This window comes from Magnolia sinica, chromosome 16 (genome assembly GCF_029962835.1).
Source record: "Magnolia sinica isolate HGM2019 chromosome 16, MsV1, whole genome shotgun sequence".
Taxonomy (NCBI): Eukaryota; Viridiplantae; Streptophyta; class Magnoliopsida; order Magnoliales; family Magnoliaceae; genus Magnolia; species Magnolia sinica.
The window spans coordinates 65,243,703-65,271,068 of NC_080588.1; the positions used below are offsets into that span (position 1 = coordinate 65,243,703).

A 27,366-nucleotide genomic window follows, 5' to 3' on the forward strand; every position below is an offset into this window, starting at 1 on the left:
GCAGGTACGGGAGCTTCGAGATTTCCGGCGACGGGAGAGAGAGAAATGCGTCGGACGGACGAATGCTCTGGATTCCGGCGATTTTGGAAGAGAGATGCTGTTGAGCGGGCGAGAGTACCCTTTTTGAAGAAAACCCCTCCACAGTAAAAAGTAAAAGCTGTTGGAGAGGATTCCAATTCCTGCTTCATCTGGTTTATAAGTTTTGAAGAGGATTTCAAAAAGGCATCTGTTTGAGGATTCCAATTACCTCCAATTCCAAGCTCCCACATGCCCTTCATTCCCCAACTGCTCTCAATTACTTCCAATTCCAAGCTCCCAAACAACTCTCTACCACAGAATTTATTCATTCATCCAGGGTTCAGGTTCTGTCGACGGTCTCTGCATTTCCGGGACTTTGCAAGCAATCCCCTGTCTGCGATTTTCGAGTTCCCAAAGCAAACACCACACCTGTGCTCTGTTTTTTTTCCCCTGTCAAGAACCTCTTGTTCTTACGTGCACTGCTGGGTAAACGTGCTTATTGTGTGCCCCTCATGCGTTGCAGCAGTTAACTCCATTTCTGGTCGTGGGATGGACAGTGAGGCGAATACAAAGTTAACTGAATTGGCTGACAAAGGTTCTCAAATTTTCTTGGATTTCATGACACGGTAAATCCTATTCCTGTTGCGAATTCTCGTCTTTCTGTCTATATTTATTGCAGGATTGAATTGATTGTTGGTCCATTGTAATCCTGTCTCACATTGTATTGCTACAAACAATTTTGGGAATGTGATCACTACACGCATATGATTGATATGTATTCCTGCACGCGTTGTTAGCAACTTATCCATTTCCGCACCATTTCGATTTCAAAAGTGGGACTTGTTGGCACTCAACACTGCATCTGCTTTTGTATGGCGTGGCCTTCCTGATGAATGGACCGGTGTGACTTTTCATCTCCGTGCTTTGTATCTTCATGGTGTGCCCACCTCATGTATGGTCAGATGTCCCACATGCGACACATTGGCATGGGAGGTGGTTCCACATTATCCTTCCTCAGCCCTCACACGTCACACACACATATGGTGCTCTGAGTGACAGTACTATTGAATTACTGGGAAGGGAAACTTGTAGCGGTTGTTGTTTGGATTATTGGAAAGCACAAAAGCTAATATAAACATTCGTATCAGCTTTGTCCAAACGAAATGATCACCTCAATGATATAGGGCTGAAATGGGACCGAGTCAGGGTGAATCTTATCGGTTTCAGTCCCTGGGTGAGCTGCACTCTGAAATCAAAACATAAAATCCATGGGATTTGACCTAAAGATTCACTAACCATGTGAGCACAGGCGTGGAACATAGAATTTTGGATTACCATTTCGTCTGACCTGACGCCAGTGAATTCACATAGCTGAGGTAGCGGCCCCTACCACTGGGCCATAGTCTCTTAATTTTGGTAAATCTAAACAACGGAAATTGCGACGCACTGCAGGAAGATCCATGCTGTCAGATCCAGACAAGTCAAGCCAGACCGTACAAATCGTGGGCCTTACTACTGGAACAACTTAACTACCAGTTTGCACGCTGAATTTAGATGGCCGATCGCTAACTTTTCAACCGTCTAATTGATGGCCACCAATTAGGCGTGGAGGATGTATGATCAGTTTATGCTTGGACTATGCTCCATCCACAGTGGGAACTATGATTTGGATGGTCTGGATTGAAATACATCTATGCCTTGGGCAACAAGCCTTGGCTGTAGTCTAGCCTTGAATCAGATCATCTATCTTTTCCATCCTAGACAACAATTGATCCTATATCTGTAGTGCTTTGGTATTGTTTAAATGTCCTCCCAGTTCAAAACTGTCATTATATTATGGCCCATTTGGATGGTTGGACTCCCTAGTCCTAGGGAAAGTTGAGAAAACTTGGATTGGTGACTCCTGGATCAACCAATCACTCGTTTGGCTTATCTTGGACCGGGAGCCACAAATCCTGAAATTTGTAACTCTGTTGATTGTTGACAGATTTATAAGAAAGTGGAATACTCTTGGTAGGAGACTATTTATAAATGAAAAGAAAAATTGGTACATATGGTGGTCCACGGATTCTACATCCCACATGCATAAGATACAAGGGTTGTTTTTAAAAGCAATCAACTGTACCCGGTTTGAACATCTATTTGTTAGATTGGAAACTTTCGTTGATGAGATTAGTCAGATACAAGTTGATATTTGCTTTGCGATTTTGGGTTCTTTTGGACATATCTGTGATGCACAAACCATTTCCATTCACAGTGTTTTTTTTTTTTTTGGTTTTCTTCTTAATGTTAAGCAATCATGTCATCTGTTTCTTGAATGCCGTGAGTAAGAAAATGCCCTTCTATCACAGGATTACAAAATTCGAGGAGCTGGTGGCATTGGGAAGTAGGTTGCTTGTTGGGTTTCACCAAGAGCTAGGTGAGTTCCATTCGTCTTATGGTTTTTCTCTTGCTGCATTTTCTAGTTTTAAGTGTCATTACTCATTGACTATACATGTGACATACACATCTGGCAATCTAGAGACTATCCAAATCTTGGGTGGTTGGCCCTATTGTTGATGGAGCTGTCCTAAATATCACACTAATTATTTGATCTTAAACATCTGACTTGCCTATTGATGGTTACCAATGATTTTTATCCACCCATTCGATGGACACCATTTCAGTGGTTACGATGTTCAATCAACATAGTTTTGAAATATTCTCAATCCATGGTGGGTCATGTAATTTAAATGGTCTAGATTGATTCACATGTATATTACACATACGATGATGAATCTACTCCAATTAAAAAATGTATACGATGATGAATCTACTTCAATTAAAAAAATGGCAGTGGATGGAAACTGATCCTGTCCTCATTGTGAGGTTGCTATGAGCATTAGATATTCATTTATTGATGGTAGTTTCTCATTGAATTATTGATTGATTGTTAATGTTGAAATTACAACATTTTAGTAGATATATATATATTCTTCTAGTTCTCAATCTACTTTGAAAGCATCTGTAAAAAAAATGTTAATTTATGTGGCTTTTGGAAAAGGTCATAAATGGGCAGTTATGCCTTTTTTAAATGAACTATAAATTGAAATCAAAACTTCTTTTGGAAAGTGTGGAGACCCCATTCTTGGCTTGGCATAGTTTAGAAAGTTTGTCAAACTGGTTCCAAAGTGAGAGTGAGTTCATTTCTTTGGATGGAATAAACAGGAGGAGTGGCCATTGGGCTGAAGGTCATTTTGCTCACTACAAATATAGTAACTCCCAAATGACCCTTGAACATTTGATAAGGTTTGCCTATTGAAGTTGTGCGCCATAAAACCAATGTGAATATTATCTATTGATGACATGGATGATATCCAGTGATATTGATGATCTTGACCGTAGATCATGGATAATTTGCCACTGTTAATTAACATGTGGGTGTATCGTAAATATTCATGACATTGGTTGAAGGAGAGGAATTCCTCTAGTTGTCCTTGAGAACTTTAGAGTGGACACAATGGTTACTAACCAAGGGAGATTTGTGAGCCATGGATCTTAGTACCGTGTTGTACCATGACCACTTGGAAGATTGTAGGATAAATGTTACTCTATATATGGTCATCCTATGTGAGGGGACTCATGACGAGTTGGGATGGAGGGTCATCCCTATTCGTCGGTGTGCCTTTGCCTTACCTCACATGGGAGTGTGAGTTTGCCATGGATAGGCTCTTGGTTTGGACATGTTGGGCACTTGCATTGGTGGATCGAGGTAAAATTCTCTAGATCAGGAGGCTCCTCATACTTGGTTTGTGATCAACTTGAGGATGTAATAATTCTGATTAATCCTTAGGCCTGAGGACATGTAATAAATTGAGGTCCTGGTTACATTTTCTTTAGCTCGCTTTACAAGGTCATCATGTTGCTAACGGAAGTACCTGTAGTTGGGTGCATCCATCAAGGTCCATTAGACTCACATGGGCCAAATGATGGATCCGTTGGTTTTTAAGGAACTCATGGCTCAGATCTTGGAGATCAAATGTTCATTAAGTAGTTTTTTCACTAGGCCCAGTACTCAAAAACGTTTTATAAATGTTTTTAACCGTTAAACTTTTGTTTTAATTGTTAAAATGGTTTTGATCACTCATAATGATGATTTAATGGTTTAGATATGGGGATCCACCACTTGAACTGAATGGGCATTGGGTTATGGTGGACGACTATGACGGTAGAAGGATTGGGTCATGTATGGGTTCATGGGAGAAGGTAGGTAATGCAGGGGCATTTTGATGGGGACATTAGAGGACCTACTCGAATGTACCAGAGACGAAGATGACCACTCACATCAACGCGATTTTCTTTATGGATGGGAGACGAGTTCCAGATGGGGCTCGCCGGGCTATTTTGAAGACCCTACATGCATTGGACGTGCATCAGGAAGACCTCACCTTGGGATGATGCATGTGGGCTGCTTAGGAGACTATTTTAGTCATAGGATTTATATTTCGTGTTGATCCCACCGTTGGATCTTGTCGATCAGGCCATCGGGCCACCAAATCTTTTAGATCTGGGCCCCTTGGACTATGATCTTGTTTGCTTTATGGTTTTTGGTATTTTTAGGAGTTATTTGATGGTTGAGATTGATAATATTTGTTTTAGTTTTCTTATTTTGGATGATGGACTACTTAAGTGAGTGACATAGTTGTAATTATGCTGGATTTTAATTCTGAATTTTTTATTATCAAAACCACAAGGGGAGTGGAGTTTCAACCCTAATGGTGTTATTAAGATGAAAAAGAAGAAGAGTGGAGCTCTCTTGTGTGAAAGAATTTTTTTGCTTATTTTCTAGGGTTTTTTTATTAAAAAAAAAATCTCCCTTCTAATTAAATTGTGGAAGGGTAGAAACTTGTTTAGTGGTGGATTCCAAGGTACATCCTCTTCTTCTTCTTCAAAAGGTATTCTTCGTCTTACATCCTTCCTCTCTCCTCTTCGAAAGGTATTCTCTTATTCTCTCGTATTTCTATTTTCCTTCCTATTACAACCTTCTAAACCCTAGATCTTAAATTTTTTTTTTTCTCCAATTTCCAAAAACTCTAATTCCAAAATCTCCAATTTCCATGAACCCTAATTTTTCAAATTTCAGATTTTCCCCTTCTTAACCCTAATCATAAAACCTATTAGTCATCTCCTCTAGTGTCGAACGTGCTTATGCTAAATTGGAAGTTCTATTCTTCCGTCGATCCTAGTTTTAATTGATTTATGTGATTTCTTGGCATGCGGGCATGTGATTTAGGTTAAATCAGATTTTATTTCCTATTGTTTACTCTTAATTACTTGGTGGATCACCATCTTTTGTTAATTGTATTACTTTATGGACTCTTTCATAATCTTCACGTTGCATGCTAGCATTAAATCATGTGTCTTGCATCACATTTTCACACTGGGCTCGAGCGAGATTGCTTGTGGGATGTAGGGGCACACTTGGGGTGGGGGGCCTGTGTGAGGTGGTACCCATGCGATGTGGAGCCCTGGAGGGGGGTTTAACCGAGGTCCTAACCCGTGCGATGTGGGGCCTGGGCTATGAGATAAAAGGGATTAATTTGCCTTGCTCTATTAGTTTGAGCTTTTAGAGCAAGTAGTTAATTGTCCTGCATCAAAGCGGTATCAGGGCGGGAGGTCTCATGTTTGAGACTTCTCACCGGGGGTGATTAATGTAGTGGTCTTTTCACACCGGGCTCTAGTAGGGTTGCTTGTGGGATGCAGAGGCACTCTCGGGATGGGCGGCCTGTGTGAGGCTGTACCCATGTAATGTGGGGCCCACGAGGGCGGTTCGCCGGTTCGACTGAGGTCCTAACCCATGCAATGTGGGGCCTGGGCTATGAGATAAATGGATTAATTCGCCATGCTTTATCAGTTCGAGCTTTTAAAGCAAGTGGTTAATTGTCTTGCATCAGTAGGATCGTAGACTTCCAATGTAGTGGGGCATATAGGAGACTGTTCGGTGGTAGAGTATCAAAACCGGTCTTTTTAAAACCTCAATTTCTCTTTATATATAGATTCAATTCTAGAAGGAGAGGAGCCCTGATAGGAAGAGAGCCTTGTATGTCCCCCTTCCCCTTTGGGTGTCACTTGTAGAGAGAGAGAGAGAGAGAGAGAGAGATTCTCATCTATTGTAGCATCTTCTTTGGCCCTACTCGTAAGGGTTGCCGGTGGCTCTCATCCTCTAATTCCGGTAGCTCTAGCCAAAGGATTTGAGTTTTTTTTTCCCAACATTGCCTGCCTTGAATCCTAATTGTGTTGCATGGACAATTGAACCAATGTTACCTAAAACGCCAAACCCCCAAGTTTTCCATTCCTGATTGATCGATCTCGATCATGGGTCATTTATGATCCATATCACTATTTTTAGTGACACAAAATTTTGGCTCTATCTTATTATTGACTAAGTTAATGAATATATTAATTGTAATCAGCCTATGTGTAGACTTTTAGATAGTGCTTGATTTTAATAAACTATGTAATTGTCTATTGCATTGCCCCTATGGGAGTTTTATGCTTTCATTGCCAGTTCCCAGCCTGGATAAAGGAGGGCTGCATTATGTTGGCAGCCGGCATCAAATGTATACCATAATTTCCAACAACTGATTAAGTTAATTCAGATTTATATTTACAATGTAGCGATTTATGCTTTTATCTACCTACCCGGGTTTGGGCGAATGGCTAGCATTGTGGGTTTGCTCCCCACAAACGTGAGTACAATTCCCCTCACCATGCTTTACCTGATGCACGTGGTTTGCTGGTGATTGTGTGCATCTGCAAGGAATAGTCTCACCTTAATGGGGGCGGGGACACCCTGTCGTCATCAAAAAAATAAAAATAAAAATTTATACTTTTATCTATTTAATTATAATATGATGCTAAGCATGCGGGGTCTGTAATAGTAACATTTATCACTTCACGTATAAATTGCAATATGAGTTCAAGTATAAAGCTATATTGTATACACAAAATGTATGTATTGGAGTGACGCACATGATACTACCCCTAGCATACCATGTATTCAAGGAGGCAGTGTACCACATACCATATACCCACAATCAAGAGCTGTTTGTCATTTTCTTATCAGTGTGGCTTTTTGTATGCTAGGCCTGCTGAGATTTTCCAGTTGAAGCTCGATATATCTATTAGACACTTGATACTGTTTTCTTCTTGAATTCGAGTCCTTTTAATGTTTCTAACCTGCGAAAATGGTCGTTACTTTCTTTAGCAATGTATGGCAGAAAGTGAAAGCTAAAATTTCCCTTTTGAGCTTGTTGTTCTAGGGTTTATTTCCCTTCACGGAATGAATGTTATGAGCTGACAACCATTCAAAGAAAAAGAAAAAAAAAAAATCAGCTGACAAGGTTGTCTTTGAAACAGAGTGTTTTCGAAGGCCTCCACTACATGAGACATCTAAAGTGGCTGGCAGCATTATTGAAGCCAATCACACTGAAAGGTTGAAGGCCTATGTTGAAGCTGGATGTAGACATGTTCCTGTTGCTATACAAAATACAATCAAGTGTAAGGATTGCTTTCTAATTCTCTGTTTCATGTTATTTGCTTGGTGACATTGATATGGGTTTTGAAAAGACGTGGATGTTCCAAGGAAGCCATTTCCTCTGACCGAGTAAGTAACTCATTTCAAAATATGTCACATGTAGAACATACAAAACTATGTACAGGTAATTCAACAAAGGGAAAAATCAAATTCCCTAAAGGAAACTATTGAACCTCAAAATGTTTAATCTCATGCATAGATATGTTTTTTGAGCTATCTAGGTGGCACATGGACGCCCCCTACTCATTGACCATCCTATGTGAAGTTCATGGCACTGTTTAGACTTATCGTCGAAGTTAAACAACTGATAGGGCCGTTTCTAATATTGCCAAAATAATTGGCTTGCTTTTGTAACGTTTGTTTTTTCTGGAAATGTGTTTTGTTTTAAAATGTTCTCTGGATCATTGCTTTTTTTTTTTGGAAAGTTCTCTCAGAAGTTTGTTATTTTGATGAAGTTTTCTCTGTTTCATTAATGTGTGGAATGCCTATGAGATGCATGGCCATTGATGGGTATCTGGATCATTGGGTATTTGAATTATCCCATTTAATTTGATCGGATTTGGATCTATTTTTCGAGCCCCACTAAATATCATGTCCATAGATTTGTATCTGATTAGAAATTAGTTCAAGTTAGATACCTGACTCGGGGTTGTAGTGAGAAATGGGCTAAGATTGGCTAGGGTGTCCCCCAAAAGCAATGCACCACAACAACGCTTGGTTGCTGTGAGAGGTTGATGAGGATGAGGACAACCAAATGCTGATGGATTAGGCTGATGCACTTGTTAAGGAGTTTTGGGATGTATTAGAGCGTGGAAAGGGGCCAAATATCTTCCACAACAGGCCGAATCTGTAGACTTATCAATGGACCATATATTGTGGCACCTGTGGTACACTTTTGGGTCCATAAAAGGGTCTTTTGGTGGCATTTAGCTTAAGTTATGAATTTATCTTATTTTTGGATGGATTTTGATTTTGATTTTTTTTTTGTTTATGTCTCGCTTGAGTAGAGAGGAGTATTTTAGCCATTTTCCTTTAAATTAAGATTGTAGGGCTGGGATTATAACACCTATCCCATAGTTTATGCCTGATGTAAAGTTTAGATTAGTGCTAGGGTTTCTCATTTGTTTTTCTTCATATAAGAACTCCAAAAAGAAAAAATGTCCGGCAATTTTTGTGACTTTTTTTTTTTTATAAAAAAAATACAAGGTTTGGGCATTAACCCTTCTCTAGGGTTTGTACAAGTGCATGTTTTCATATATGAGGCGTGTGATCTGAGTCATTAAAATTGGCGAGAGCTTTGATTATTGCATTTTTTTTTTTTTTTTGTTAAATAAAAATTAAGTGGAAGAATTTCTATTCTTAAATTGAGTGTGTTTGGGTATAATTTGGTTATAGGGTTTGATATATCTACGTGCGATTGATGAATCTCATTCATTAGCTACACTAAATTTGGTATCAGAGCTCGGGTTAATCTTGTGTAGTTAATGAGTGAGATTCATCAACAATAGGTGGTTATATTAAACCTTAGAACCAAATCATACCCAAACGCACCCAATTCAAGAATAAAGATTCTTCCACTTGAAAAGAAAGGGAAAACAATGTAATAACTAGCGAATAATCAAAACTCTCTCTAGTTTTGATGGCCCAGATCACACGACCCCCCTGTAAAAATATGCACTTGCACAAACATTAAAGAATGGTTGACGCCCAATGTTTATAGAAAAGAAAAATGTCCAAAAAGCTAATGTTATTTTTTTTTTTTTATTGAGTTTTATATGAAGGAAAACAAAAGAGAGAAGTCTTAAAACTAATCTAAGCTTTACATCAAGCATAAATTCCGGGCTAGATGTTATAATTTCAAATTTATAATATTAATTAAAGGAAAATGACTAAAACACCCCCATTTTTACTTAAGTGAGACAACTAAAATAAAAAAGAAAAAAAAATCCAAAAATAAGATAAAATTCGTAACTTTAGGTAAATACCACAAAAGACCCATTAATGGACCTAAAAGTGTACTACGGGTGCCACAATGTGTGGTCTATTGATGGGTCTATGGATTTGACGTACTATGGAAGATATTTGAGCCCCTTTCTATGCTTTAATAATCCCAAAACTCCTTAGCAAGTACATTTGCTCGATCCATCAATATTTGGTTGCCCACATCCTCATTAGAAGTAGGCATAAGCTCCCGCGCCATTCTAAACGCATATGGGTAAAGAAGCTAGTCTAGGAGAACTAGATTTGTTTTGTTACATGGAATACACTAGATACGATGAAATGAAGCAAAGTTAACGTTCAGGAGACCAGGTGGAAAGGGGGCCAAAAGTAGAGAAATTAATGGATATAAATTTTGGTATATAGGAAAGGATGATGATAGAAATGTGGTGGGGATAGTGGTAGATAAAGATTTAAAGGATACGTTGTAGATATTAGGAGAGTAAATCATAGGATTTTATTAATAGAACTTGTGTTAGGAGAGGAGATAATCAAGTTATAAGTGCATGTGCTGCAGGTTGGGCTAGAGGATAGGATCAAGAGACAAATTTGGGAGGACATGGATGGACTAATGCAAGGAATTAGAATGGAGAGAGGATATTTGTAAGAGGAGACTTAAATGGTTATATGGGAAAAGAAAGTAGAGGATATGAGAGCATATATAGAGGATATGGTTTTGTTATCCTTGATTTTGCAATGGCATTCACTCTAGCTCTAGCAAACACATACTTTAAAAAGAATGATGGACATTTGATAACTATCAAAAGTAGATCATATACAAGCCAAATAGATTTCTTTATACTTAAGAAAACAAAATGATCAATATGTAATGATTGCAAGGTTATATTAGGAGAGAGTCTAACTGTGCAACATATGTCGATGGTTATGGATGTTTTCATTAAGAGATGGAAGAAAAGGGGGTGAAATTTATAGTGTCCAAAAACTAAGTGTTGGGATTTAAAAGGAGAGAACGATGTTATTTAAAAATAAATTGATGGAAGAAGTAAAGTGGAATATCTCTGAAGAAGTAAATGTTATGTGGAATGAGATGGTTGTGTGCATTAGGAAAGTGATAAAAGATGTTTTAGGAGTATTGAGAGGAAAAGTCAATCATATAAGTAAACTCGGTGTTAGAATGATGATGCACATAAAGATATTCATGAGAAACATGCATGCTTCAAAGCCTGGCAAGGGACTAGAGATGATGAAAATTTTGAACAATTTAGAAATGCCAAAAAGACTGCTAAGAAAGTAGCAAATGAGGCTAAACTTATAAAAATGAGAAAGATGGCTTTAAACTTTTGATGATATTTACTGTAGATTGGGGCGATAAAGTGAGAAAGATGGCTTCAAACTTACAAAAATGAGAGAGGAAGGGTATGGAGTAGATCATGTTAGGTGCATTAAGAGCGATAACTAAAGGGTACTAGTAAAAGACAAATAGACAAGCGAATGGTCTTCACCATAGGTTTGTTCCCTATAGGTGAGGGTTCGATTCCCCTCCTTGTCTTTACCCGATACAAGTGTGTGATTGCGTGTATCTGCAGGGATTAGTCTCACTTCAAAAAAGAGGTGGGAACACCCTGTGTCTTCAAAAAAAAAAAAAGACAAATAGACAATGAGATCAATGATAGGTGAAGCTATTTTCAGAATTTATTAAGTGATAACCACTCTGAGAGCATAGGGATAATAGGAACCATTAACTTAAATAAAATCAGAGACTATAGATACTTCGTAGAATTATGATATCAGAAGTGAAAGAAGCTTTGAGAGAAATGAAAATAGGAAAAAAGACCTTAAACCAGATGTTATACCAATAGAGGTTTAGAAGTGCGGGAGATACTCGGTTATTTTGGTTGACAAAGTTGTTCAGCAACATTGTAAGATCGAAGAAAATGCTAAACAAATGGAGGAAAAGTACCATGGTACCTATTTATAAGAATAAAGGAGACATGCAAAGTTGCACTAATTGTCGTGGGATTAAACTTGAGCCATACTATGAAACTTTAGGAGAGAGTGATTGAACAAAGACTAAAGCATGAGATGAATGTGTCAGAAAATCAGTTTGGTTTCATGCCTAGGAGGTCTATCACTAAAACTATTTTCCTACTTAGGTAATTGATGGAGAAATATAGGGAGAAGAGGAAGGATCTCCACATGGTCTTTATTGACTTAGACAAAGCACGTGATAGGGTGCTTAAAGAGTTAATCTGGTGGGTGTTGGGAAAGAAAGGAGCCTTAAGAGGATATATTGACATGATTAAGGCTATGTATGAGGGAGCAATGACAAATGGGAAGACCATTAGTGGAGAGACAAGTGAGTTCTTAATTGCTGTCGGTTTCCTCCAGGGGTTAGCATTGAGACCCTACCTTTCTGCATTAGTTGCGGATGAATTAACGAGGCATTTGAAGGAAGAGATCCCACAGTGTATGTTGTTTGCAAATGACATAATTTTGATTGACGAGACGAGGGAGGGTGTAAACATAAAGCTAGATTTATAGAGGGATGCTTTAGAATCAAAGGATTTAAAATTAGTTGGACTAAAACAGAGTATTTAGAGTGCAATTTAAGTAATAATAGGAGCGAAAACGAGGAATTAGTTCAGATTGTTGACCAAGAAGTTTCTCCAAATACCACTTACAATGCCTTGGTTCAATAATTCATGAGAGTGGAGAGATTGAGTGAGAAGTATGTTGCCCATGGAATTCAAGCTGGGTGGAAGAAATGGAGGTCTGCCTTTGGAGTATTATGTGATTGTGTGTACCACTCAAACTAAAGGGAAATTTTATGAGATAGCTATTAGACCAGGCATGCTGTATGGGGCAACATGTTGGGCAGTTAAAGAACGCGTTCATAGGATGAGTGTGGTTGAAATGAGGATGTTGAGATGGATGAGTGGAACACGAGGATAGAATTAGAAATGAATGCATTTGAGGGAACTTAGGAGCAACACCAATAGGTAACAAGATGAGGGAAAGTAAACTTAGATGGTTTAGTCATGTGCAATGTAGATTAAGAGACTGCTTTGATTAGGAGTGAGTTGGTACAAGTCGAAGGCCCTTGAAGGGCAAGGGGAAGGCCCATAAGGATGTGGATGTAGTAAGAAAAGACTCGATGACCTATGGTCTAATTGAAGGTCTGGCCTTGATGGAGTGGAATGGCGGAACATGACTCTTGTAGCTGATCCCAATTAATTGGGATAAGGCTTAGACGGTGATGATTCTTTATTTAATTATATTTATTATTTAAAAACCATACGGAAGGCATGTTTCTAATAGGGATCAGAATTTGGAGTCCAGCTTGAACTTCGAGTCTGGAATTTATTCTAGATCCCATTCTGCATCCAACCCCCATTGCGGATCCTAATTTTTGCTTGAAATTAGATCCAACAGGATCTGATCAGATTCCTGAGTCGTATCAGATTTGGATCTTGTGCCTCATATATGGTACTTCTCTCTGAACTTTGCTGGGTCTAGAATCTAGATACAAGTACCCTAGTATCCGATCAAACCCTATGCTTTTCTTTTGAGCTTTTCCTGTCAAGTGTTTAAGGATAAAGGTTTTCATTATGTGAGATGGTGGAGGGGGCATTATGTTTACAATTTAGATCTACAAAGCATAGGCCCCAATTGTACAGAGTACTAGGCTTCAGCAAAAGTGAAAGACCCCACTATTCGTCTGAGAAGGTCATAAATTTGCACCATCCATGGTTGAAACAGTATCACAGCCATATCAATAGTTTCCGATTTGTCCAGCACTAGATGATGAAGAAGATCTTGCATCATGTTTTGATGTTGTCCAACTCCTCTTTTTAGAGCTATGGTGTCTTGCTTATTTGGTTTGCTTTTGTATTGATTTATGTCCAGTAGGTTCTTTTGTTTTTTGATTTTTTTTTTTTAAATACAATCTTAGCTTAGTTTTTCTTTCTTATTCTTCTTTTGCCAGATGAATCTATATAATAATTGCCTTTCTCCTATTTATGTTTTCGTAAACATGCATACAGAAGTACAGGCATTCCAACATGGACTTCAAGACCACATAACCAAAGGTAATCTAACGGTCATTCCTAGTAGGACTTGTATAGTATCGATAGACATTTCTGCACTGCTTTAACTTCCATCAGCATCTTTTGATGTCTGCATGTAACAGTTTGTGCTTTGACTGTTTTCATTCTTTTGTATTTTATATGGATTCCATAAAAAAGAGGTCATGAGCATGAATACTGATGCATGCCGAACAAAGTGAAACAAGTGAAACCTGGACAAGTTGGTCCTACCATCCTGCTGTCCATAACTATTTGCTACTGTTTGAACTTGCCTAGTATATCTTTTGCATGCGTTAAACGAACTTTCTTGTATTTCATTCACCTGGCTTTTTTGTTGGCAGCTAGTTATTAGGATTAGTTGTGACCTGTTAAGTGATGAACGTGAGAAGTGCTAAAACTTGATCTTGAAAATGGAAGCTTTCACAGAAGTATTCTTCAGGTTTCCCTCCAGTGATCATCTACTTGATTTGGAACCACAAAAAAACCAGTCATGTATGTAACTCACAGGCTTCACTGTGGAGGGGCATATACAAGCACCAGATGGGTTAAAAATAACCATATGCCCCTCAGATCATAGGACATGGCGATAAAAGTGGAGGTAATGAACAATTGCTGGGCAGAGAATTTGTATTGTAATGTTCAGGTTTTCAGTCTGTACTAGGGGGATCCATCGTCCAGTGATCCTAGCTATTGATATGATTTGCCAAACCAGTCACCATGGATGGCCCATGCTCTAAAATCCTCGCATGAGGGGATTCTAGCTTTATAATATTTGGTCTTTCTTTAGTTGAATGAGAACTGTTGCTGTATTTTCTTTCATTACCCTCTATTCCTTGCGCACCTATTGAGGGTTAAGGTTTTTCCACCTGGGAGCCACAATCAACCACAATCAATACCTTCTTATCAATGGGTTTGGATCATTGAACCATGGGTCCTACTTGTACAAACAGAAAGCCCACATAGTATTGTACAAACATCCGGCCTGAGCATTGTATAAATCCTCATGAGAGCATTGGGAGTAGGGAAACTAGCACGGAAAGTATCTGGAATAGCAAAACCAGGACTACCATTTACGGTAGAAGTTGGGTGGGTGCCCATCAGTACGGTTAAATTTCCTTTTAATTGGGGGAAAATGAATTTCTACCTCTTGGCATCCTTTAATTCATGTGGAAACTTCTAATCTCTCATATCAGCAGTAAATCAATGTTATGGTGGGCTTCAGCCATCTAACACATCTTTACTATGTTATACAAAAAAGTCAATTTGGTGGCCCGGGGGAAGGCATATGGAAGCAAAGTCAATGGTTTTGTTTCAGAAGGTTGACAGACATCTAATATATCCATTTTGTTCTGCAATGGCGGTAAATTTTATAGGGATGTGATGATCTCTTGGTTAGAATTGTCAAGTATGATACGTGAAATGGATCTCCGCTCGGTAGCGACATGCCAGCAGGTCCCTAGCCCAGGAAGGGCCAGTTTAGTGGCCAAAATAGATGATGCCCACATCAGATGAAATCCATTGTGTTGCTGCTTTTCTCCTGTTTTCTTGAATAAAAGAGTGACATTTTTCAAAGTAGTTTGGCCTGACAAATTTATGTGAAGTTCACAAAAAATTTCTTGCTGACATGGCTGTACAGCCCGACAACTGGCAGCACATGTTTATATGGTTACATATCATTTCCCTTGTTTAACACTCATCCTAAAGTTTGGAGTTGAGGTCAGGTGGGCATCCGATTGGCAAACTTGTGGCGAGCATTTGATAGGAATTCTTGCTTGTAGTTTTGATTGGCACTTATAGTTTTGATTGGCGAAATAGGATTTGCAAGACTGACCACAAATCCTAAGACAAGACTGTGTTGATGATAGAAACTATTTCTGACTTATCCTGTTGGTACCTTTAAGATCTAATGTGTTGCAGCTTCATGTAACCGATTTTTCTTTATTTCCACTGTTATCCTCAATTTAGTAAAATTTCACCTGTACTTTTCTCCATTCAAAAGAAAAAGGAACCTATTCTAATCCTGAGGATTGCATTGGTTCTCATCCCAACCATCCATTGATATAATATTGACAAGGAGTGAAATCGTGCTTCCTGCTTAGTGGTTTGCTTGGAGCTGCCCCTCCATGACCTTGCTCTGCTCGCTTGCTCTTTGGGGCATGCATGTAATAGGTGGGCTGAGATTTGTTACCAGGTAGGACCTTATTGGCATATAGTGGTGTCAATCTGAGCATCTGCCATCGTCGGTTCCAAAACTCGGGCAAAAGAGGTGGGTTGATATTTGGTGGCCAGTCGATTATGGAACTTCTGCCAATCTACCATTTAAAGCCAACCCAAATTTATTGGGGAAAGGCTAAGATAATGATGATGATCCTTGAGTTTGCATCTGGCTTCTTGTGTGGGCTGGTTATTGAAGGCTCTTACTTCGGGGAAGACTTGGGATAAGTCTTGATGATGCGTGACGTACTGGCTTTACTCGTCTGAACCAACTATGATGTAATACAGAAAAGAAAAAAAGAAGAAAAAAAGAAAGAGAGGAAGAAAGGAAGAAAGAAAAAAGAAAAAAGAAAAAGAATGATGACTATCGTTGAGTGATCTTTTTCCTGTTGTCTTTGCAGCGAAAGTGGTTCTAGATGAACTTGAACGCCTCACGGAGGATGTGATTGGTATCATGGAGGCTGCCAATGGAAATATTCTAGATATTGTGGGTAACCTTTCTGGCGATCGCTTGGTACATCACACAACTTGTTTTGAAAAGGTTAGAGGGTTCAGCTCTATATGTTTCTTTTCTCTGCCTCTGCTTGTTGTTTTCAGTATTGCTTGTTCATTTCTTGCTTTTGATCACTTGGGCTGTGTTTTGGATGCACAAGAGATTTGAATTGTTGACTTTCAGTTAAATGACAAAAGCTAACATGTTTTGCTCACTAACTGCAATTATGTTTCTGTAAGTACCACTTGAAAGTAATGTAATTGCATTTTGGATTTTGAGACTTGACTTGCAGCGAGGAAACTACAATTTGGTTGTTCTTGCATTATTAGACTGGTAACTGCAATTCAGTTTGACTGTGCATCCAAACACACCCTTAGGCTGCATTGGATGCTGATTGAATTGAACTGCACTAATTCAATTGAATAAAGTTGGAATGGTTGAAATGCGGCTCGCCCAACTCCAATCATAATGAGGGCTTAGCTCCTAAATAGCAATCTGCTTTGCTTCAAGTCCAACTTGAAGTGCATTTAGTCATTGTCATCATCACCATTATCTAAGCGTTATCCCAATTAATGGGGTTAGCTACGTGAATTGTGTTTCGCCATTCGATTTTTTAAATATCACATTTTAGGATTCATGAAAAAAGTTGTGGCAAAAGTTTCACGCTGGATGCCAGCCTGATGCAACTCTCCTCCATCCAGGCTTAGGACTGACAACGAGAGCACAAAGCTCCCTTTGCTGTTATTTGTTGTGGCATATGAGTGCCAATGATGATCCTCCAGTGTAAGAGGTCTCTCCCTAATCCATCCTAAAAGGAGACTTAAAGAGTCAACACACGCACCCTAGAATAGGGCAAGGGTGTGTAAAAGGAGAGACATCTAATTGGAGGAGAGAAATGTTGATAGGTTTTTCGAAATGCATCGGAAAGTAGAAGTTTTCAAAAATCAGGTTTTAGATATTACGACTGTATGGATTCCAACTCAGATATTCTCAGAAAAGGAAAACGCAAATTTAATGGTTAGGATTTACTTGATCAATGCCGCCAATGAATCATGGATTTTGTTCATGCCGTTCCTTCAACTAGAAGGTCTCTCCTTGATCTATCCCAAATGAAGAAGAGGGTAGAGAGCTAACATGTGAACCTTGGAGCAAGGCCAAGGAGATGCTTTGAGCCATTTGTGTAGGTGGACTCCACACGTGTGGAATGTGGGATGGATGGAAGGAGGGAGAGATGGAATCTCTCTCTCTCTCTCTCTCTCTCTCTCTCGGCAGGTGACGCCCACGGGGTGCGGACGTCCAAGGCTTTGTCTGTTTTTCTTCCTTAGAGATATGATCTATATAAGGAGTCAAGGTTTCAGGGAGACATCAATTATGGTACTCCAACCTTCCATATGCCCTACTATAATTGAAGTTTGTGATCCTGCCTTAATCATGTCCTTATTTGGTCAAATTTCTCCATTGTTATGGCCATCCACCATTGACCCAATGCCCATGCAAATCAAGTTCACAAGTTCTTAGGAAACTAGTGGATCCCTTGTTGGCCCATGTGAGCTTCAATTGGACCTTGATGGATGCGCTCAGCTACACTCACTTTTGTTGACCATACGATGACCTCGTAAAGCGAGTTAAAGCATATGTGATCAAGTCCTTTTAAAAAAAAAAAAATTTATTTTTTATTTTTATACATACACACACACACACCCCCGCACACTCACGCCGTAGTGGGATTTCACCATGGATACTCGAACGCTTGACCGGGTGTTGAAACTCCTGAGAGTCTTACCACCGGAGCAAGAGTAAGGATCCTTGGGTGTAAGGATCAATCAAATCTAGTGTATTCTTAAGTCAATCCAGGTATGATGGGCCTTTCAATCTAAGTACTTGAACTTGATCCACCAATGTAAGCGTTCAACATGTCTAACACCATGAGCATATTCCCATGGCGCGTGCGTGCACACACACACACACTCCTATGTGGGTGTCGCGCCCCGAAATTTGGTGCCCGAGTTGGCCAGACCCGACTCCGAATCCCAGATTGTGATTAAATTTTTAAATATTCTCAACCATAAATTAAATAAAAACTACATCAAATATTCATCCAATACAACGTTTAAACTTACTTTTGAGTTTCTCACTGTACATTTTTATTTTAAACACAAATATAAAAGATCACAATGACTAGACAGGTGGTTAGATCGTCGCTCCGCTTCGCCCCTGACTAATCTCTGTGCCCTGAAACACTGTTAATATGGGTGTGAGCATAACAGCTCGTGGGATCATATCCAACCCAAGTATGAAATTTGTATAATTATACAAAATGTACAAATAATGAAAATAATTTGTTTAAAGCTTAAAACATGAATTGAAGTATTGAATGTTAAAAGATGAGATGAATGCAATCATGGAATCGAAATGATGCTCCGAATGTCAAACTTTCCATGAATTATATAAATAATAAAATTAAATAACCATCATCTTTTACAACACTGTACCCAAGTGGATGACCACGTCGCATTAACGCCCATGCACTAGTACCTTGAGGTGAGGGATCCATTTATACATTAGCCAATCAGACTACTGTTCAGTTGTACCTCTGGCATATGTCTGCACACACAATTATACTCATACGTCGTACACAAAGGAGACTCCAAAGGATCCAGTGGGTTCTAGGGTCTTTTACCCAAGGGTCACAATCGCTCTACTTGCTCGCTTTAGGGTCTTCTACCAAAGGGATACAATCGCTCTACTTGGTGGCTTTAGGGACTTTCACCCGAGGGACACAATCGCCCTACTTGCTTATGCCTTTTAGGGACATTTGCATTCCAACATTAATTCTTAATTAAAAATAAATATGCACAAAATATGAGTAATCACCATCGATTCAAATCAAATTGATTAAATATACGATTTACTGCAGGTTATATACAAACTACATAACTACATCACATATTCTTCGTCATTCTCAAATTATGCATAAAAGTCGTTATAAGGTTCAATAGCTATTAAACCAGTAATTATTTTAATTAAATAATTAAAATCCTCGATTATAAATTGAGAATAATTTTTTTTATATAGCTTAATAATTAATTTATCAAAATTACAATTTTATTTAAATTCAAATTAAAATTTCTTTATGAAATTGTAAATCAGTAAAGTGCAGAAACTCCTAAAATTAACCATGTTAAATCCCAAATTAAATCAAATAATTTAATGTATGATTTAAATTTAGTAATTCTAATTTAATTAATTTAGTAATATATGAATAAAATATGAATATTTTATAATAATTCTTTACTTATAATAAATTAAGGGAAAATATCTTCTAAACATATTAATCAGATTCAAACCCTACTAGTTGAATCTAAGAAAGATATTAATAAATATTAATTCAATCTCATCTATTAGTACACTTTCATCTATTAGGATTCGGTAAGTACATATATTGAAAATCTATATTAATCAATAATTTTCAAGATTTAAAATTCGGTTGATTAAATCTCAATTTATTAAAATTAGAATAAATAATTATCTGTCTTGTTTATTTAGAATTAATTTTAGAATTTAATTTTTTTCAATCGAAATTAATTATATAATCCCTAAAATTCAAAATCAAACTCGAAAGTTCATAATCTAATTAAAATACTAATAATCAAACTAAAGTGGATTTAAGTTTAAATTAGTTAATCATACATTAATATTCCTAAACTGAAATTTTACTTGATTTATGTTTAACTAAAGCTAAATAAGATATTTAAAATTATTAAATTTAGACTTTAATTATTATTAAATTTTGCCTAATATTATAAATATTATTATTTTTAATTAGTATGAATTATTTTGATATATTATTTCTAATTAGTCTTGAATAATAATAAAAATTTCTAAAATTTATAATTTAAGTCAATGTACATAATTATATCAGTAAAATTAATTTAAAATATAACCAAAGTAGGATTCAGAATAATTTCAAATTTAATTCCTACATAATTCAAATAATTTAAAAATTATAATTTTTATTAAATTTAGTAATTTAGAATTCTAATTTACACACACACACACACACACACACACACTCTCTCTCTCTCTCTCTCTCTCTCTCTAATCTTATTGAACATTTTTTTCTACAAATATTCCATGAATAAAAATATCAACAATAAACAATAATTTGTTACAAAATTCAATTTAAATAAAATTAACTATAATGATAAAAATAATAATTTAATAACAACAATTATAAAAATTTCAGACTAGAGATGGATCACCCACCTTGATAAAATCTTGATGAAGATTTTTTTTTCTCATTTTAAAAAAATTTATTTTTCCTTACACTTTCCATTTTCATATGCCTATACCACTCTATTTATATTAGAGGGTCCCATCATATGTAAAACACACATGTGGGAAAAAAATAAAATAAAATAAAATGTTAACTTTAAATGGCATCTCATGGAAGTGAAACACCCATAATTTAGTGATGGGGACATCACATGTACACGCACGCCCCCCTATGCACGTACGCAAGGAGGGCCCCACGATTACGACAGCCAGGGAGGGCCTCCTAGTTAGAGGACTGCGTTTTGGTTCGTTGGAGTGGACCCGATAGCCATGTAAAGCCCACCATGGACTCTCATGATTGTGACCCACTATCCTAATTAATCTCGTATTTTAGGTTTTGCTTATTATTGTTAGTACAAATATCATGGATGGGTCCTTGCTCTTGCTCCGGTGGTACTCTTAGAAGTTTCAACACCTGGTCAGGGTTCGAGTACCCATAGGTGGTGAAATCCCACTATGGCGTGTGTGGGGGTGTGTTAAAAAAAAAAAAAAAACAAGTATCATGGATGGTTTAGATTACTTTGATTACTTTGATTAGTTATTATTTTTTATTACTTCATCACCAAGTAATAGGTTGTGCACATGGCGCGAGTTTTGGGTATGGGGTTTTATTATAAATAGGCACCCCTTGTAGTCTTTTTGATTGATTGAATATTAATAAAAATTCATGCATTTTTTCTACAAGTATCATGGACGGGTCCTTGCTCTTGCTCCGGTGGTAGACTCTCAGAAGTTTCAACACCTGGTCAGGGTTCGAGTACCCATAGGTGGTGAAATCCCACTACGGCGTGAGTGTGTGGGGGTGTGTTAAAAAAAAAAAAAAAACAAGTATCATGGATGGTTTAGATTACTTTGATTACTTTGATTAGTTATTATTTTTTATTACTTCATCACCAAGTAATAGGTTGCGCACATGGCGCGAGTTTTGGGTGTGGGGTTTTATTATAAATAGGCACCCCTTGTAGTCTTTTTGATTGATTGAATATTAATAAAAATTCATGCATTTTTTCTACTCCTCTGAGCTTCTGAGTTGTGGAAATCCAATTGGGTGTGAAACCCTGCCTTCCTCGAAGGGCTGATTATCGTGGTGCGAAGCCACATTTATCTCGATTCGCCCCCACCTTTTACCATCTACAAATCTCTTCTCCTACAACCATCTATGCCCCAAATCTCTCCTTTATTGCAGCAGTTTTTCTCTCTATAGCAGAATTCCAGAATCTGGCCCTGCAGGAGGGCTGAAACTTCGGCGGAGCACCACGCACAGACGGTACATCAGATCGGCTTGAAAATTGGAGGTTTTGGAGCCCACCCCTGGCCGACCAGACCTTTGAAGTCGGTTTCCGGGTCTGGAGCCCACATGCACGTGCGACTAGGCCCCTGCGCACGTGCGTCAGGTCTGGCCCGCTGTCCACGCGCGTGGATTGTCGCTAGGTTCCATTATTTTCCTCTCATTCTTCTCATGCTTATTTTCCGTAACCCTAACCCTAGATTGCATTAATCCCAATTTATTTACCCCCTTTCCTAACCTTAGGGTTCCCTAGAAGTGGAACCTGTGAATACTTTGGATTGGGGACATTTCTGTGCATGTGTGGATGAATATACCTCCCTTTGAGCATTGTTTGGTCCATAATTTTTTTTGAGATCCAGCCCTAACATGTGTAGGCCTGGACCCGCATAGATTTCCCTTGCTTGAATGTTTGAACTTTTGTGTGGGATGTGGAATTTTTATTTGATTGTTTTTGAATTAGTATGATCTAAAGTTTGAGATCTTGCATATCATATTTAATTTTCATGTCTTGTGTCATTTAGTTCCATTTATTATGAAAAGTACATCGCGTGTGTATAGGAAGTCATGCATGTGTTGGGTGGTTGTGCATGTGGTGCATGGTTATACATGTGCATGGTTGTGCATGTGGGAGCAGTGTATACATGGGCGTACATGTAGAATCACTAATGTATAATGGATGGTTGATCAGGTGGGTAGGTTGATGGGTCAAATAGATGGATGAATTTAGGTGGTGAATGACTAATTGAGAAGTTCTTTGGACTGTGTTGATTTATATATGAATTTAACGATTTTATTTTGTTGGTTTAAGTTAACAAATGAGTGGTCGACTGATCTTATAATAAAACTTGGACGATTTGAAATTATTGGTTTGGTCATTGTGATGGGTGGTCTAGATTAGTGATCCCTGATGATAGTCACATACTTTATGTTTTCTAAATCCAACACTCACGTGCTAGTAACTTTACTATGAATTAATATATTTATATTTTATTAAAAATTAAAAATATTTAAAACATGCTATTATTACTTTAAAATGTTAGAATTTAAATAGGCATGCTACACACGTTTATAATATATTACATTAGAGAGTTATACCATACATGGATGGACGGTTGAGATGTTTTGAAAATAAGATCTAGGTGGACCATGTGGTACCTCAATGAGCAGAGAGGTCGATTTACGGTTGATTTTATGAATTGGTTATCTGATTATGAGATATGAGGCGCCGGATTTACAATTATACGTATGGATGTATCGATAGTTTTGTCCTCTTCTAAAATTATGCGTTTACCACCAAAATATGTCTTGTGGACCTCTAAAACATGTTAAACTATGTTCCAATGTAAGAAGTACTTTAGTAAATTTGTCGAGAGAAATATGAGAATCTTCACAGTGATTTTTGTTTGATTTCTGGGTGCCCAATTGGCAGATCCAGGTATGATGTGTGGTTGAATGATAAGATATATGTGAAATAATTAAATGATTAAGAATCTAATCCTTTATACAAGTTAATGTACGGTTACTTTCATATTTAGATAGGTGCAAGATGGGTTTTTAGTTGATCAGATGGATCGTCGAATAAACAGCTTATATGATTAAACTACAATCCTGAAAATGGATGGATGAGTGGGTGACCACATGCCCTATATGACGTATGAACGATTGAATTTAGTGCATGTTTCACAGTTAGATTTGAGCTAACGAATGAACGGTTGATCTTAGGTATATGTGTACACACACATATACACACACACATGCACACACACATATGCGCGCGCACACACACACACACACACACACACACACACACACTAAAACCATACAAATTATCAATCACAGTAAATTAATCAATCACACATATCACAACTTGCATACTTTATGTGCACATGCATGCATGAATGCATGAATAAATGAAAGGATTATGCATGGATGTTTAGATGCATGCAAATGTGCATGTATGCATATGCATGCAAGTGCACCAAAATCTCAGGTCATTACAGTGGGGTAAGGCAAAAGCACATCGATTCATTGTCATACTTTATAGTGGAGACCTTCTACCCTAATAGTAACCATTGGTCTATCCAACAACCTGCTAAGTGGTCATGGCATGATAAGGTACTGAGATCCATGTCCCTAAAGTCCCATGGCCAGTACCATTTTGTCCAATCTCAAGTTCCCAAGGACAATTAGAGGAATCCCTCTCCTTTAACCCATGTTCCATATGTTTAAGGTATTTTCATATATTTACTATGTCATTATAACTTGTCCATCTAGGACCAATGGTCATTATGATCTACGGACAAGATTGCCAGCATTACATCCATGCCATCAATGGATCGGTTTCACATTGGTTTTGTAGGGCACTACAATGCTATCAATGGATTGGATTCACATTGGTTTTCTAGGGCACTAAAATAGATGTACTACTCTTCTTCTTCTTCTTCCTCCTCCTCCTCCTCCTCTCCCCCCTCCTCGTCGTCCTCCTCCCCTCAAATGCAAGTGTCCGCAAGTGTCCAAAGGTTCTAATAACAAGATCCTATATCCATGAACACCTACTCTATGTGGGTTAGGGTGTGAGGTAGGGCAAAGCCACCAACTTGTCTTGGAGCTTGACCTTCCATCTGAACTCATCATCAATCCCCTCACACATGATGATTACCTAAGAATAACAATAGGCTCGTCCTAGAAGCTGCTAGGTGGTCATAGACATATGGGGTACTGAGATCCATGGAACGCAACTCTCCCTTGGCTGATGGCTGTTGCACCCAAACTCATGTTCCCAAGGACAACAGAGGAAACCCTCTCCCTTAACCCATGAATACATGTAGGATTAAAGGTAAACCTACATATTAATTATGACATTAATAATATGTCCACAAAGGACCCATGGTTCTCATGATCAACATTGGCTTTCTAGGGCACATGACGCGGCCAAACTCCCAGTTGCCCCAAAGCCAACCACCCTCAAGTGTTACCTCTACCCAAATGCTAAAGAGGACTCCACATAGCAGCAACAGCACGAAGGATCATTACTGGTAAGATGTGAGTATATATGTTCTCGCATGGAAGTCCATAGAAATGCTCTTATGGTAATTAACAGTCTGCATGTACAATCCATTCATGGTATAGGATTCTACAGAATGTCTGCAGTTTCTTCATCATGACTTTAAATGGCCACGACTACATTTTGGTCATTTCCTCTACAATTAATTAATTAATTTTTCTCTACAATTAATTGATGTATTGTGATTCCATCCAACTAAGCATCCAAACAAACTCTTAGTCATTCATGCACATTCAAATTCACTTCATTTATCTATCCTTAACACTGTGGCTTTATAAATTTATGTTAATTTAGAAAATGACCAGATGAGACTGCTGCTAATGCTACAAATGATGTTTTCTCAGGGGGAGACCGAAACAGGCTGCCGTCGGGGCTTACGAATTTCAGAGTATGCAATCACAATGAGAATAATTTACAACATGATGAAGCGTGACTGTGAAATGCAGGTATGGTGGGGTCCTTCCTTGAAGGTGGGTTTGGGATCATATTAAATTCCCATGGGCAGAATGGCCATTGTGCTGGTTCCTACAAGGAATGCGCTCAGTTGCCATATGGGCTGTTTGAATTGAGAAAGCCCGTTCCGCTCGATGCCATATGATCTTTTCGCAGTTCTCAATTCCCACGCGCGCCACAAGCCACCTAAGGCCTATTCGAGTGCTTTCCAAACAGGCCGTTGTATCCCACATCTGAAGCTTTCTAATCTAACTAAATCTAACATGCAATGCAGGAAAAAATTGTTACATCTCTCGATTATAGCTCATCATCTGAACACCTGGAAAACTACTGCCTGATGTGGGATTTGCGGCCGTTCATAGATGATGACATCATGCATCAAGCTTGGGGATATATTCCATAAGTGCGACTGGTCATGAGAAGCAATTCAATTTTTGTAGGAAAAGGTGATGCCAGCTGTCATTCCATTAAGGCACGAAGCTGGATTAAATTTTGATAAATTCAAATTGTAATCAGAAACTAATTTCACAAGGATTGCAATTTGACAATGGACATTTTGTGTCCACTGCATCATGAAACTTGTACTCTGACGGCCGTGTTCGGTGGGAACCTATGGTCCTACCCTAGTGTATGTTGTGTTTGACTGTGTTTGGTTCCAGATTCCAGATTCATGCTCTTTTATTTTTTTTATGCCACTTTCACAACATGGGCAGGAATATGATTCCATCTTATCCTATTTGCATCCACATGCTGCCTAAAAGATGCATGTTCTCCAAATGCAAATTATTGAAGTGAATGTGTTCACGGAGCGTGATTCCGACCGCTCATTAGTTGATTCGAGCACATGGTCTCACATGTCGACGGCGTGTGGTCATGCAATTTTAACAGAAAAGGTTGTTGTGGTGTGTCTGCTATGAGCGGTCTGGATCATCGTACTGGAGGCCATTATACACTGAAGGTGGGCTGGGCATTGTAAATTGCTTGTCAGATGGATCCAATGCACGATTGTGATTGTGCCGTTCAAGGGCTGCGCATCATGCAATTTGACTGTCGCAATTTTTGGCCCATTGCCAATCGAGGGTGGGGCCCATTAGACGAATTCTTTAAATTTGCTCTATATGCTGCATCTGTACGGATGCGAATGCAAGCATGCTATAATCCTATCGCTCTCCTCTGAATGCTCCGGTGAGTCGAGTGTATGATACACGTCCGCAAATCAGGCAGGTTGAACTTGGATAACTAAACAAAGGGCGGTTGGAGAAAAAAAAAGTCCAATGGTTAAAACTCAACATACGTGTGTGGATCATTTGATGAGCGTGCTACCCTGATTTTTGACATATGTCATGTTCGTAGTGCACCCTACTTGATGAACGGCGTAGATCACTGAATCACGACCGAAGGATGACAAAATACTTCTGGCAGTGTGGTGGGGCAATACTCGCACATTAACTTGTGTACAAGGCAAACTTGCACGTCAATCAAAGTGCCCAAAATTTAGACAGCTTATAATTAATTTATCAAACGTCATGTTTGTATACTTGAATAGATCCAGGTTATGTGAATATAATTTCTCGACCGGTAAGCTGTGTGCGTCCGCATATATGTAATCCAAGCCGTTGTGTGGCCCAATGATTTGTGGACAACCACCGGCCTCTCCCAAGCCTTAACATCTACATCTCTTACCTGGCCATTTGTTTCGACGACCCATTACAATGGCACACGGTGACTCGCGCGTGTATCGTAACGAGCGGACCATCTTATTTTTGCTTCCCTGGTGGGACAATCTAATAAAAGCTCGATCCCCGCACAAGTGTGGCACGGAGGCATGTTAATCGCGGTATCCGTTCCAACGTGGACCACGTTATCCATCCTTGGTGATTT

At 38.4% G+C, this 27,366-nt stretch overlaps 1 protein-coding gene across 1 annotated transcript; it reads left to right on the forward strand.

The window, feature by feature from the left end:
* The first annotated feature begins 302 nt into the window (after nucleotides 1-302).
* LOC131228736 (uncharacterized) lies at nucleotides 303-26,130 on the forward strand. The gene is made up of 8 exons (XM_058224589.1): nucleotides 303-434; nucleotides 542-644; nucleotides 2,370-2,437; nucleotides 7,417-7,557; nucleotides 13,600-13,641; nucleotides 16,254-16,393; nucleotides 25,377-25,478; nucleotides 25,760-26,130. Exons 2-8 carry the CDS (start codon nucleotides 568-570, stop codon nucleotides 25,886-25,888), a joined length of 699 nt encoding a protein of 232 aa, XP_058080572.1. The 5' UTR covers nucleotides 303-434; nucleotides 542-567; the 3' UTR covers nucleotides 25,889-26,130.
* The last annotated feature ends 1,236 nt before the right edge of the window (nucleotides 26,131-27,366 follow it).